The sequence below is a fragment of the Dipodomys merriami genome, unplaced genomic scaffold (genome assembly GCF_024711535.1).
Source record: "Dipodomys merriami isolate MVZ:Mamm:240054 unplaced genomic scaffold, mDipMer1.0.p SCAF_70, whole genome shotgun sequence".
NCBI classification, from domain to species: domain Eukaryota; kingdom Metazoa; phylum Chordata; class Mammalia; order Rodentia; family Heteromyidae; genus Dipodomys; species Dipodomys merriami.
Genome location: NW_027206291.1, coordinates 3,346,383 through 3,361,273, shown reverse-complemented (window position 1 = coordinate 3,361,273; position 14,891 = coordinate 3,346,383). Strand labels below are relative to the sequence as shown.

The 14,891-nt window shown below is 50.9% G+C and overlaps 1 protein-coding gene across 3 annotated transcripts in view; it reads right to left on the bottom strand.

The window, feature by feature from the left end:
* Catsperd (cation channel sperm associated auxiliary subunit delta) overlaps positions 1-14,891 on the bottom strand; it is a 41,470-nt gene that overhangs the window by 17,530 nt on the left and 9,049 nt on the right. For all 3 annotated transcript variants that reach the window (XM_070008526.1, XM_070008527.1, XM_070008528.1), the window contains exons 7-12: positions 13,856-13,969; positions 12,494-12,577; positions 7,012-7,162; positions 5,930-6,025; positions 1,680-1,762; positions 848-1,024 (exon numbers count right to left, since the gene is read on the bottom strand). In XM_070008526.1, the coding sequence (XP_069864627.1) occupies positions 848-1,024; positions 1,680-1,762; positions 5,930-6,025; positions 7,012-7,162; positions 12,494-12,577; positions 13,856-13,969 (705 nt within the window). The remainder of the gene's footprint in view (positions 1-847; positions 1,025-1,679; positions 1,763-5,929; positions 6,026-7,011; positions 7,163-12,493; positions 12,578-13,855; positions 13,970-14,891) is intronic.

Sequence of the window (14,891 nt, the reverse complement as noted above, 5' to 3'; positions counted from 1 at the left end):
AACTGTCCCCGAGCTTTTTTTTTTTTTGCTCAAGGCTGGTTCTCTACCACCTGAGCCAGAGCTCCACTTCTAGCTTTTTGGTGGTTAACTGGAGATAAGAGTCTCATGGACTTTATTGTCCAGGCTGGCTTTGAACCATGATTCTCACATCTGAGCCTCCTGAATGACTAAGATTATAGGCATGAGCTGTCAGTAACCGGCTGTATTGGTTGACATTTTGCCTTGTCCTCCGCTGCTATAATTAAGTACTGGAGGCCAAGTGATTGATAAAATAAAGGGGTTTGTTTGGGTCATGGTTCTAGTGGCAGGAGGATGAGGACTTCTGGGCTGCATCTCAACATGGGAGAATGGAACAGGAGCTGACCACATGCACAAAAGGACCAAACCCATGGGGCTCCCCAGATAAAGAGAGAGAAGAGAGAAGTGGCAATCCCTTCCAAGATGGACATCCCAGGATCTGACCACCTTCCACTTTTACAAGGGCCACCTCCTCTCACCATCATCCTGGGTCTGAGTATTTACTGCATGAACCCACGGGCACAAAGCATGTCCCAACCTGAGCAATGCCCTGGTTCCAAGGACATGGAAGGAAGGAAGGAAGGTGGGAGGGAAGGAAGGGTGAATTCCTTTCTGGTATCAGAGTCATGGAGACCGCAGGGGAAGGCCCCAGGTGACAGGGCTGCTAGACCTAGCTGTGAATCTCAGCTTCCGAGGGCACAGGGTGTGCCGTGGCTGGTGCGTGGCTGTCCTAGGGGAGCACTTTCCCCCCCTGGGCTTCCAGTGGTGCGGCCTGGGGCAGGCTGGGTGGTTTCTCTGCAGGTGTCTACAAGGTCACAGGGCCGCCTACCTTGCACTTCTCAATGTGGAGGTTGGGGTCCATGAGAATGGCCTGCATGTTCATAGAGCACTTCTGGAAATCAAAAGCCGCGAATGCCGTGTCCACAACCGGGGTCAGGATTTCCAGCATCCCTGAACTATGGAATGTCAAGGCTGCCTCCGGAGACCACAGGGACTGGTCTACAAGCTGAGAGGGAATGGAAGAACTTCTGAGATCAATTCACTCTATTATTTTTTTGTTTGTTTGTTGGCCCGTGGGGCTTGAACTCTGGGCCTGGGCACTGTCCCTCAGCTCTTCAGCTTAAGGCTAGCGTTCTACCACTTGAGCTACAACACCACTTCCAGTCTTCTAGTGGTTTTTTGGAGATAGGATCTCACGGTCTTTCCTGCCCGGGCTGGCTGTGAACCTTGATCCTGAGATCTCAGCCTCCTGAGTAGCTAGGATTACAGGCATGAGCCACTGGCTCCCGGCTTGCTAGTCTGTTTTTAAACCATGATTTCAGATCTCTGCCTTTTGAATAGCTAGGATTACAAGTGTGAGCCAGCAGCACCTGGCAGATTACTGCCCTTTTGTTGTTTGTTTGGGCACTGTCCCTGAATTTCTTTTGCTCAGAGCTAATAGTGCCACTTCTGGCCTTCTCTATTTATGTGGTATTGAGGATTCTAACCCACAGCTTCATGTGTGCTAGGCAAGCACTCTACCACTAAGCCACATTCCCAGCCCTGCCCGTTTTTATGACTAAATAACGGGACATCCAGCTTCAGGCAGTAGGTCGGGAGTGTGAGAATATGCCCTTATTCCCTCCCAAGGGGGTCTGGATGTGCTTTTTCTTTGTACCTACTTTGATTGCGGGAGTAGACAGGAATCCCAGATTCCCATAGAACAAATTACTCTCCCGTGTTAACACTGCCAGTTCATTTTCATCTGAGACAGACAAAGCAAAAACAAAAGTCATGATGGTCATTCCAAACGCAAAACCAAACCCCACATTTCTTCAATTGTGTAACACTGCAACTTCCAGTGGGAGGAGCTGGAGCGGCTACAGAATGCCACAACCTAGCTTAGTGCATGAACAAGCTCAAATTTGTCCATGTATCTCTTTATAACACACAACAGCCAGTGTCAAGCCAAGCTTCAACCAATCACAGGCAGCCAACTGACTGGATCTTGTCCAAATAAGGCAACCTGCCCAAGTGGAGAAAATCAGCCCTTGGACTTCACAGTGGGCTTCAGCCTATCTTAAGCCTGGGTGTGAGCCGATGAAATACTGGCTGTAGATGCAGGGCTGGCTGGGCTGAGGAGCCCCCAGATCTCCCTGTTTCTGATGGGCATCCAAGTTAGCTCCATTTGAGGGCAATTCTCATGGTAACTACATTCCCAATGGGACTACTGGGTTGTATAGGCATTGCGTGTTCATTTTTTGATGAATTGCTGGGTTGTTTCCCATAAGGGTTGTGCCATTTTGTAGTTTATTTTGGTCTTTTTTTTTTTTTTTTTTTTGGTCAGTCCTGGGGCCTGGGTTCTATCCCTGAGCCTGTTTCTGTTCAAGGTTAGCACTCTACTACTTGAGAGTTTTTGTTTTTTGAGTAGTTTATTGGAGATAAGAGTCTCACAGGGGCTGGGAAGGTGGCTCAGTTGTAGAGCGCTTGCTTGCATGCATGAGGTCCTGAGTTTGATTCCTCAGCACCACATAAGCAAAAAGAAAAAAGCCGGAAGTGGCACTGTGGCTCAAGTGGTAGAGCGCTAGCCTTGAGCTGAAGAGCTGAGGGACAGTGCCCAGGCCCAGAATTCAAGCCCCACGATGACCGGACCCCCCCAGAAAAAACTCTCACAGATTTTCCTGCTCAGGCTGGCACTGAACTATGATCCTCAGATCTCAGCCTCCTGAGTAGCTAGGATTTCAGGCGTGAGCCACAGGCACCTGGCTTTTCCCCCGTCCCCCCCCCCCCTTTTTTTTTTATCAGTCGTGGGGCCTGAACTCTGGGCCTGGGCACTGTCCCTCAGCTCTTCAGCTCAAGGCTAGTGCTCTACCACTAGAGCCACAGCTCCACTTCTGGGTTTTTCTGCTTATGACGTACTGAGGAATCGAACCCAGGGCCTCATGCATGGGAGGCAAGCGCTCTACCACTGAGCCACCTTCCCAGACCTTTTTTTTTGTCAGTCATGGGGCTTGAACTCAGGGCCTGAGTGCTGTTCCGAGTTTTTTTGCTCAAGGCTGGCATGCTACCACTTTGAGCCACAGTGCCACTTCTGGTGTTTGAGTGGTTCATTGGAGATAAGAGTCTCACAAGCTTTCTTGCCTGGCCTGGGTTTGAACGGTGATCCTCAGATCTCAGCCTCCTGAGTCGCTAGGATAACAGGCCTGAGCCACAGGCGCTTGGCTCTGTGTTTTGAACTCAGGGCCTGGCACTTGCTAGGCAGGTACTCTACTGCTAAGCCACACCTCCAGCCCAGTTTTCTTTCCTTTTCTAAATGATGTTTTCCAGTGCTGGGATGGTCTCCAGGGCTGTGCACGTTCTTGGCACGTGTTCTGCCATTGTGTTTCCTACCAGCAGTGCATGTCTCTACATTTTGTTATCATTTTTTTCTTTCTGTAATCGTAGCATTCCTGATGGTGTGTGGTGGCTCCTTGGTAGGTTTTGTTTTGTTTTGTTTTTTTCCTATGCCAGTCCCAGGGCTTGAACCCAGGACCTGGGTATGTCCCTGAGCTTCTCTGCTCAAAAGCTAGCACTTCACTACTTAAGCCACAGCTCTACTTCTAGCTTTTTGGTGGTTAATGGAGGTAGAGGGCTCACAGATTTCCCTGTCTGGGCTGGCTTTGAACCGTGATCCTCAGATCTCAGCCTCCTGAGTAGCTAGGATGAAACCATCGTGTGGCTTGTTCAGGTCTCAATGTGCATTTTCCAACTTCCATGTCCACCACAGCATTGCACACAACAGCCAGTGTGGAAACCTGCATGCCCACACAGGAGTCAAAGGATAAAGAAAATGTAGTCTGTCCACACAACAGAGTATTATTTAGCCTTCATAAAGGAAATCCTGCCATGTTCTACAAGAGAGATGAATCTTGAGGTTGTTACAGTAAGTGAACACAGCTACTCATGAACACATGCTTATGAGCTCACTAATATGTGGGATCTAAAATAGTCATAAAGGCAGAGTGGGCCTGGGGCGTAGGACATGGAAATTTGCTATTCCATAGGTAAGACGTTTCCGTTACAAGTTGGATGCGGGTGGTTTGGGCCTGTCATCCTAGCTACATGGGAGGCTGAGATCAGGAAGACTGGAGTTCCAGGCCAGCCTGGTCAGCAGGGTATGCAACACCCCATCTCAGTAGAAGAAGCCGAGCATGGTGGTGTGCACCTGTCATCCTAGCCTAAAACATGTCATAACCCAGGCAGGACTCCAGACCCTCTCTCACAAATAGCCAGTTTGGCCAGGTGCCAGTGGCTCACACCTGTAATCCTAGCTACAAAGGAGGCTGAGATCTGAGGATCGTGGTTCAAAGCCAGCCCAGGCAGAAAAGTCTGTGAGATTCGTATCTCCAATTAACCACCAGAAAACTGGAAGTGGCACTGTGGCTCAAGTGCTAGAACGTTGGCCTTGAGCTGAAGAGCTCAGGGACAGTGCCCAGGCCCAGAGTTCTAGCCCCACAACCGACAAAAAGAAAAAGAAAAAGACAAAAGAAGAAAGAACTAGCCAGTTAGTTCACAAGAGGACTGGAGGCAGGGTATAGTGGTACAGCACTTGCCCAGCAAGCATGAGATTGAGTTATTGAGTTCAATTCCAGTACCACCAAGAAAACAAAGCTTAGATATGCAAGGCTGTTACAGAAATCTGTATAACACTGTGTTTCGGTTAATGATAAGTTAAGAGGGCTGGGCATTGGTGGCTCACACCTGTAATCCTAGCTACTCAGGGGGCTGAGATCTGAGGACTGAGGTTTAAAGCCAGCCCAAGCAGGTATATCTGTAAGACTCTTATCTCCAATAAATTATTCAGATCAAGTGGGAAGTGGTGCCACAGCTCAAGTGGTAGAATGCTAGCCTTGAGCAAAGGTGGTCTGAGAACAGCATAGATCCTGAGATCAAGCCCAGGACTGGCATAAAAAAAGAAAAAAGAAAAAAAAAGTTGTCAAGAGGGCAACTTTATAGGACATTTGCTTGAAGAAGGCAAACTGTAGGATAACTCACAGCATGATGCCATGTGTATGGAAGGAACCAAAGAAGGAAGGAAGGAAGGAAAGAAGGAAGGAAGGAAGGAAGGAAGGAAGGAAGGGGAGGGAGGGAGGAATGAAGGAAGGAAGGAAGGAAGGAGGAAGGGAGGAAGGAAGGAAGGAAGGGGAGGGAGGGAGGGAGGAAGGAAGGAGGGAGGGAGGGAGGGAGGGAGGGAGGAAGGAAGGAAGGAAGGAAGGAAGGAAGGAGGGAGGGAGGAAGGGAGGGAGGAAAGAAGGAAGGAAGGAAGGAAGGAACGGAGGGAGGGAGGGAGGGAGGGAGGAGGAATCCCTGTAGAGATGATTCTAAATATTCTCTTTCCCAGGGTAGTATTTAATATGTGTGAGTCTTTATTTGGAAGACTAAAGTTGATGGCACACACACACACACACACACACACACACACACACACACACACACACACACACCACCCATCATGAGTTCATTCCTGCTGAATTTGGTTGCATATGTGCCATTACTAGAACTTGAATTCAGGGCCTCTTCCTCTCACTTGGCTTTTACACCAAGGCTGATGCTCTACTACCTGAATGAGACCTCCACTTCCCGATTTTTGTTGGTTAACTGGAGGTCAGAGTCTCACACACTTTCCTGCCTAGGGTGGCTTCAAACCACTCAGAGCTCAGCTTCCTGAGTAGCTGGGATTACAGGCTTGAGCCACCAGGATAGCAGCATCTGGCCAGAGTAACTGGCCACTCATGCAGGGATGGCTCTTTTAACGAGGAACCAGATCATCTTTGGGTTTTGTCTGTTAGGCCTTTGACAAACACCTTCTGCACACGGGATAGCTTGGGACTACAGGCCGGTGGCCCTAAGCGGTACCCAGGTTTTTCGAGCTCCCCATCAGGGCAGTACCCACTGGCAGCGATGTTGTGGATGGTGATGTTGGTATCGAAGATGGAGGGAAACTGGATCTTCCCTTCTTGCTGTAACTGGACAGTGTTCACAAGCTGACCTAGGGAGACAGTGGACAGTGACCTCTGAGGCCTGACCCCATGAAGACCCAGGCATGTGGCTCACAACCCAACTGTGGTTTTTATATTTCCTTAGGAATTTTGCGGGGTCTGCCCTCAAACTCTGTCTCCCCTGCCTCTGCAGTAGCTCAGATTACCATCATGAACCATCACACCTGTGCAAAGTGATTTCTTTTTCTTTCTTTCTTTCTTTTTTTTTTTTTTTGTCATTCATGGGTCTTGAACTCTGGGCTTGGATGCTGTCCCTCAGCTCTTCAGCTCAAGGCGAGTGCTCTACCACTTGAGCCACAGTGCAACTTCTGGTTTTCTGGTGGTTTATTGGAGATAAGAGTCTCACAGACTTTCCTGCCCAGGCTGGCTTTTAACTCTGATCTTCAGATCTCAGCCTTCTGTGTAGCTAGGATTACAGGTGTGAGTCATGGGCACCTGGCTTGAACTCAGGGCCTGGGCACTGTCCCTGAGCTTCATTTTGCTCAAGGCTAGCACTCTACCACTTGAGCCACAGCACCACTTTCTGTGTGTGTGTGATACTGAGGAGTGGAATCCAGGGCTTCATGCATGCTAGGCAAGCACTCTTACCATGAAGCCACCTTCCCAGCCCAGCCTTTTAGATCTTTCTGTCTGGAGTAATGCTCATCTCCAGGTGGATGCTCAACATTTAGCAGGTACCCTGACACATCTCATTCAAGCAAGATAGTATGAGGTTCCCTGGACCAAGAGTAGGGGCCTCTGCCAGCAGCTAGTGTGTGTGTGTGTGTGTGTGTGTGTGTGTGTGTGTGTGTGTGTGTGTGTGTGTGTGTGTGTGTGTGTGTGTGTGTGTGTGTGTGTGTGTATCTGGACCTGTCTGTCCCCCCAGCCCTACTAGGAAGGAAGCAGAAGGGAGGGGAGGGCAGTTTACCCGGGCAGCACCTGGGCCCCACCCCCTGCCTGGTCAAGTGGCAGCCCAGTCCCTCCTATGTTCCCTCACCTGAGTTGGGAGACACAAACAGGTTGTTCTGGCTCCAGAGGATGATAAAGCCCTTCTGGCCCGGGGTGAGGACGACATTCATGGTATCTTTGTATGGGAAGGCCATGCCCAGGCTGCGGTTGAGTGGGTAGTCCGTGTATTGGAACATGGCCTGGGAGAAGGAGACAGCTGTGACCCAGGGGGCGGTGGCGTTCAGCTTCCTCCCTGGGCCTTCATCCTCAGCTTCCTCCCTGGGCCTTCATCCTCCGCTTCTCAAAGGGAAGCCCTTCCCAGGCCAGCAGCTGTCCCCTGGGGTCACTCTGCCCTGGAGGGACGGGGAGCTAATCTGGGGACCTGTGGCCACAAGGAGTGGGGGAGCCCCCAGGCATGGAGTGGAAGCCAGGACACACCACCCCAGGGAACAACCTGGCCTGGAATGTGGGAAACCCATCAGCGGCCAGCTCTGACGGGCTCAGGTCGCCTCCACGGTGGATGTAGTTAAAGATTTCCAGAGGGGGCTGGGAAGGTGGCTCAGTGGTAGAGCGCTTGCCTTGCATGCTCAAGGCCCTGGGTTCGATTCCTCAGCACCACATAAGCAAAAAAAAGAAAAAAGCCAGAAGTGGCGCTGTGGCTCAAGTGGTAGAGCGCTAGCCTTGAGCTGAAGAGCTGAGGGACAGCGCCCAGGCCCAGAGTTCAGGCCCCACGACCGGACCCCCAAAAAAAAAAAAAAAAGATTTCCAGAGGTTCATGTGCTGAGGTCTGAGCCCCAAAGGCAGCAGTATTACAACAGGGTGGTGCTTTAAGGATTAGGTTACCCACCAAAGGGACTAATGCTTCTCTCCTGAGTGTGGGTTAGGTCTCCCAGGATTAGACTAGTGCCTTCTACAGCAGCTTGTAGTGCATGCCTGTAGTCCTAGCTATCTGGGAGGCAGAGACACAAGTATCCCCAGTTTGGGGGTCACCTGAGGCAAATATAGCACTACCCAGAGCCTGTTGCAAAATAATGAAAATAGGCCAGGCTCCAGAGGGTCAGGCTACTCAGGAGGGATGAGGTCTAGAAGATCATGGTTCAAGATCCACCTGGAGGGGGGGGGGAGTCTGTGAGACTCTTATCTCCAAAATAACCAGCAAAAAGCCAGGCTGGAGGAATGGCTCAAGTGGCCAAGTACCAGTCTACTGTGCAGGAGGACGAGTCGAGGTGGCAAGGGCACTGGTGCAATCTTTGGCACCAAAAAAGAAGAAAAAAGGACAAGTTGTTATAAAGCAGCCCCCCCCCTGTTATCTTTTCCTTATAAGGTGTCTGGTTTGAGGTGGTCCATATTTTGTTATATCTTTTCCCTTCACTACTGAGGATGGAACCCAGTGCCCTGCACTGCCCAGGCAAGCCCTTTACCGCTGGAGTTACATGCCCAGTCCTCTTAGCTTCCATTCTGTCTTTCAGAATAAAATCTGTCTACCTTTGCCTGGGCTGGCCTTCAGCTGGTGCTCCTCCCGCCTCAGCCTCCTGCATGCTGGGACTGTGGGTATATGCCACCCTGTCCATGTCACAACCCCTATTGTTTCCCTAGAACCTCTACTTCTTCAGCCTCTGGTTCTAGTATCAAGTACAAATTCCCCTATGTGCTTTCCAAAGCCCTCTGTCCTCCAGATATCCTGGAGGGTCCTAGGACAGCCTGTGTCCTTCTGACAACACCTGCAAGGGTGGAATTACCAACACTACCCTGAGGCTGGGTGTGGTGGCACGCACCTATAATATCAGCTACTTGGGATGTGGCGATTAGGAGGATCAGTGTTGGAGGCCAGCCTGGGCAGAAAGAGGGCAAGCACCTATCTCAACCGGTCAAAGCTGAATGCGGGGGCTGGGAAGGTGGCTCAGTGGTAGAGTGCTTGCCTTGCATGCATGAGGCCCTGGGTTCAATTCCTCAGCACCACATAAGCAAAAAGAAAAAAGCCAGAAGTGGTGCTGTGGCTCAAGTGGTAGAGCGCTAGCCTTGAACTGAAGAGCTGAGGGACAGCGCCCAGGCCCAGAGTTCAGGCCCCACGACCGGACCAAAAAAAAAAAAAAAAAAAAAAAAAAAAAAAAAAAAAGCTGAATGCGGTGGCTCACACCTGCCAACTCAGCTAGGCAGATAATGTAAATAGAAGGACGCTCCCCCCCCCCCCAGGCCAGCTCAGGGATAAACTTGAGGCTCTTTTTGAAAAATGATGGGCTGGGAATGTGACTTAGTGGTCCAGTGCTTGCCTAGCATGCATGAAGCCTGGGTTCGACTCCTCAGTACCACACACAGAGAAAAAGCTGGAAGTGGTGCTGTGCTCAAATGGCAGAACGCTAGCCTTGAGGAAGAAGAGCTCAGGGACAGCACCCAGGCCCTGAGTTCAATCCCCAGCTGGTCAAAAAAGAAAAGAAAAGAAAAATAATGAATGCAGAAAGGGCTGAAGGCATGGCGGCAGTTGGTAGAGTATCTGCCTAGCAAGCTCAGGGCCCAAGTTCAAACCCCAGTACCTCCAAAAACCAAACCAAATAAAAACTGACCACCCTCTTCCCAGGACAGGAAGGAGGGAGAGGCCCTGCTGAAGAGGCTGAGTGGAGGGGTCCCCTGGCCCCAGCTCCTCCCCGCAGTGCCCTCATCCCCACAACAGCCTGTCAGGAGCACAACTGCTGTCACTTGGAGGGGCCAGGCAAGGAACCAGCCTGATAATGCTATGCCCTCTCTGTCTCTGTCTGTCTGTCTGTCTGTCTGTCTGTCTGTCTGTCTGTCTGTCTGTCTGTCTGTCTGTCTCTCTCTCTCTCTCTCTCTCGTGGCTCACTAGCTTGTTATTATTCTTTCACATGTTTGTCAGCATCATGGGCTATATACTGTGGTTTCATAAATGCAGACATCACGGCAGGAGCAAACCTGCCCCCTGTGCCACTCCCTTCTTCCCCCATCCCTTCCCCCCTTCTGCTCCCTGTGCCCTCCTCCTTCAGCATGTGGAGGGCCATCTCACTATGGAGAAATCTAATAAAGGATCCTCAGTTGGACAAGCCCAGAGCAGGGTGGAAGGGAGGGCTGGGCTGGCACAGTCCTGGCTAGGAATCAGAACGCACAAAGCCGTCCTCAGCCACGAGTGGTGGTGTACACTGGGAGGCTGAGGCAGGAGCATCTCAAGGTCAAGGTCAGGCTGGACTGCATCACTGAGTTCCAGGCCAGCTTTGGCTATAGTGAGACCCGACACTGTCTAGAAGCAAACAAGCAAGGGAACAAAACAACAACAACAACAAAAACCTAGTAAAGAGCCGGGTGCCGGTGGCACATGCCTGTAATCCTAGCTACTCAGGAGGCTGAGATCTGAGGACAGCAGTTCAAAGCCAGCCTGGACAGGAAAGTCGGTGAGACTCTAATCTCCAATGAACCACCAGAAAACCAGAAGTGGCGCCGTGGCTCCTAGTGGTAGAGTGCTCGCCTTGAGCAAAAAAGAGCTCAGGGACAATGCCCAGGCCCAGAGTTCAAGCCCCACAACTAACCAAAAACAAAGCAAAACAAAACAAAAAACTATCAAAACAAACAAAAATCCTAAAAGGGCAGGGAGAGGGGTGCGGCGGGAAGCATGGAGTTGCTGCCATTCTACCACAGGAGAGCAGCAGGAGTGCCTGGGGAAGACAGATGCGTTGGATAAAGAGAGAGGGGTGTGGTGGTGCACTGTTGTTGTCCTAGCTAACCAGGAGACAGAGGTGTGAGGATCTCATTCTGCAGCTATCCTGGGCAAAATCAGAGGACCCTATCTGAAAAATAAGCTGAAGCCTACAAGAGGCTGGGAATGTGGCTTGCCTAGCAAGCAGGAGTCCATGAGTTCAATCTCCATCGCCCCAAACAGAGGGACAGGAATGAGTGCTTCCAGGCTAGGAGGGCAAACCTGGAAAAGTGCCCCCCCCCCGACCCACCCCGGAGGCCTGGGACACTTGGAGGCACTGGCTGGTCAGCCAGGACCTCCTCCTGGGAAGATGGACCTTCTTGAGACAGGACCAGAAATACAATCTAGGCTTTTTTTGGGGGGGGGTTGGTTGTGGGGCTTGAACTCAGGGTCTGGGCCCTGCCCCTGAGTTCTTTTGCTCAAGGTTAGCACTCTACCACTTTGAGCCACAGAGCCACTTCCAGTTTTGGGGTGGCTCACTGGAGGTAAGAGTCTCATGGGGATTTTTCTACCAAGGCTGGCTTCGAACCACAATCCTCAGATCTCAGCCTCCTGAGTAGCTAGTATTACAGGGGTGAGCCACCGGCACCTGGTAATCTAGGAAATTTATGATGTCTACAGGGGACAAAGCAGGGCTTGGCTAGGGGAACAAGCAAAGTGGCGGTGGATACTTGTGGGGCAGGCTCCTTGAACCTTCACTTCATTTCACTTGAGCCCACCACTCAGGAACTTCTACTCAAGCTACAAGACCCTTCACAGAATTTCATGGTCTCTTCTGCACCCTCCAAACCATGATGCTGGCTCCCCTCACCCACGGGAACCCTAGTGGCTTTGTCTGCAGCAATCACAGGGCACCATCTTGTAACCACTGTGACACTACCTCATCTCCCCACTCAGAATGGGATTGTCTCCGGTGGCTCTCTTCCAAACTTCAGTCATATCATACAGCCCTTTTGTAATTTCTGCAAGACTTGGCTACTGATGACTTAGCCTCTCTGTGAGTTGCTTCCCATTGGCTTTATCTCTTCAACTTAAACCAAGTGGTGCCGTAAATTACAGGTTTTGTGTGCCTCATTTTTAAATAGCCATTCAAAGAGGTACTTGACATGAGCATTGAAAATAATCTATGTCCTGTGCTCGTCACCGTGTCTAGCAAACAGAAGACACCATATAATGTGGCTGTGTGTGTGTGTGTGTGTGTGTGTGTGTGTGTGTGTGTGTGTAATGGACAGAGGAGGGCTGGGAAGGTGGCTCAGTGGTAGAGCGCTTGACTTGCATGCATGAGGCCCTGGGTTCGACTCCTCAGCACCACATAAGCAAAAATAAAAAAAGCCAGAAGTGGCACTGTGGCTCAAATGATAGAGTGCTAGCTAGCCTTGAGCTGAAGAGCTGAGGGACAGCACCCAGGCCCAGAGTTCAGGCCCCATGAACGGACCCCCCAAAAAGAAAGAAAAAAATGGACAGAGAATTCGAGGGAAGGGAAGGATTCAGAGTGGATAGGTGTGCACATGGATGGAGGGGTGGGTGGATCAAAGGATACATGAATGGAAGGATGGATGATGGATGTTGGACTGATGTATGGATGAATGAGTGGGTAAATGGATGGATGGATAGATGGGTGAATGGATGAGTGGAGAGATAGATGGGTGGGGTGGATAAATAAATGGTGAAATGGATGTCTGAATAGTTAGGTAGATGGATACATAGATAGAAAGGTGAATAAAAGCAAATTTCAAATATGAGAAGCTACATATGCAAAGTAAGAGTTTAATAAAACTCTAGTAATGGCCAGAGGCGCTTCAGAAGTCTGCCCCCTGGGTAATCGACTTACCATTCCTTTGTCAACAATAAGGATGCCGATCTGTGACAAGGGGTGAAAGTGAAAGATTCCCCCTAACATTCCAGGGTTTGCAGCCTAGGAAGCAAGAAAGAAAATTGTGCATGTGCATCGAGACTATAAGGCTATGTGTTGTGATGACATTATAATTATAATATGTTTAAGTGCTGATGCAGTTGATCCGACAAGCTAAAATGAAGGAGTATTTCTTTTGTTTCCTGTGTAGGGAAACAGCCTCTGGCACCAATGTTTGAATGGAGACAGGTCAGCTCTGTGGTGTCTGAACACTAGTCATTCATTGCATTTGGGACCTGATCCTGTGTCCATGTCAGACTGGTCCTGTGGTGTGAACTTAATCCCAGGCAATGGGGATTTAGGGGAGGGGTTGAGCAGCAGGCTCCCCCTCTCCCCCATGACTGAGATGATCCCATTTGGCTCAGATTGTTGTCATGGAGACCTAAGACCTGAAATGTCATCTGGGGGGGAAGACCCATTGGCATGGCCTCTGGGGGTCAGCAGTATATGACCCTGGCCTGAGCCATCATGGCGGCAGGGTGTGTGGAGGCTGCTCCACCATCACACCAGAGGGCCCCCAGGAAGTCCGCTGGTGGGGTGGAGTGCTCCAGAGCCTTCAGCTCCGTTCGGTGGGCACCTTGGCTTCCCAGCCTGCGGGGCTGTGAGTGGTGCCTCCCACACAGGATCGGGCACTCTGTCCCCACAGACACGTGGCCTAAGACGGTCACGTTCTGAAGTCACCGACACTTGCTCACCCGGCTGCAGTTCTCTCGTGTGCAGGGTGGGGTGGGTCCTACCCGTGACGGCGGCAGAGGGGACCTGATGGGCATGGCTCACCCAGGGCCTGCACCTGGGCATTGCCCTCCAACCTGCAAGCCTGCAGGAGCTTTAAATAAGGAAGAACCCTGCTGGGCCTTTGGCAGTTGTGTGATCGTGCCTCTGTGTGGATGGATGGATGGAGACCCAGTGTTATTGTGCTGTCCAGGCTGGTCTCAAACTCCCAGACACAAGGGGGGGCCTCCTGCATCACCCACAGAGCAGGACAGAAAGGACAGAAACTCATGCTTCTGTTTTCTAACCCAACGGCACATACCTGGGTTTCTTTCTTTCTTTCTTTCTTTCTTTTAACTTTTCTTTTTTCTTTTGCTGGTCCTGGGGCTTGAACTCAGGGCCTGGGCTCTGTCCCTGAGCTTCTTTTGCTCAAGGCTAGCACTCTACCACTTGAGCCACAGTGCCATTTCTGGCTTTTTCTGTGTATGCGGTACTGAGGAACTGAACCCCAGGGCTTCATGCATGCTAGGCGAGCACTCTACCACGGAGCCACTTCCCAGCCCCACATACCTGGCTTTCAAAGACGAACAAGTCAAAGCTGTAGCCGCCGTTATTGGAGAAATAGATGTGAGCCTGAGCCAGCTCATCTCCTTGCATGTAGGCAAAGATGTCGTTGCTTATTTCCTGGGGAGACAGCAGATACGCACTTGTCAGCAGTCACGCTGTGGGCCTCCGTGCGGGAAAGGACAGCTTTGTGTCTGTAGTAAAACTGGTGCACGACTGCGTGGGGCAGCCTATTTTCTTTCCTGATCCCTTCCCCCCCCTCACGTGTTAGAGATGGGGTCTCGCTCTGCATGCTGGGCTACCATATGAGGATGTTCAGAGAAGGCCCTTGTGACCACGTGCACACCAGCTGTGTCCTTTCTTGTTTCTGGGATGGAACCCAGGACTGGGCACGCACTAAGCACATGCTCTACACCACTGAGCTGCACCTCCAGCCACATCAGAGTTGGACCTCTGCTGTGTTTCTCCCTGGGTCCAGCTTACCCCCTCCTCAAGTTCCTGGTGGTGCTCTGCTTCCAGGGGTCACCAGGCTTACTGCAGACACCTGATCCATGTTGAGTACTCCAACCCTGCTGGGCTCAAGAGGGTCAAGCCTTGACCCTCTGAGTAACCCAGACTGGTGTTTTGTTCACCGCCATGCCCAGCAGATCTACGTTTCTCGTAGGGCAAGTGTGGGCACGTGAGGAGTCTTTAACTCCCATTTCTCACCTGGGGGCCAGGAAGTGTGTCTCTTTTGTATTTCACCCTATTTTAAACCTGCTTACACCAAAATAAATTCTTTGTTTTTGTTTTTTTTGTGTGTGTCCGGTCGTGGGGCCTGAACTCTGGGCCTGGGCGCTGTCCCTCAGCTCTTCAGCTCAAGGCTAGTGCTCTACCACTTGAGCCACAGCGCCACTTCTGGCTTTTTTCTTTTTGCTTATGTGGTGCTGAGGAATCAAACCCAGGGCCTCATGCATGCAAGGCAGGCGCTCTACCACATTCCCAGCCCCCCAAAATAAATTCTTGCTGAAATATTTTTTTTAATAGAGGTATACTTCTATCA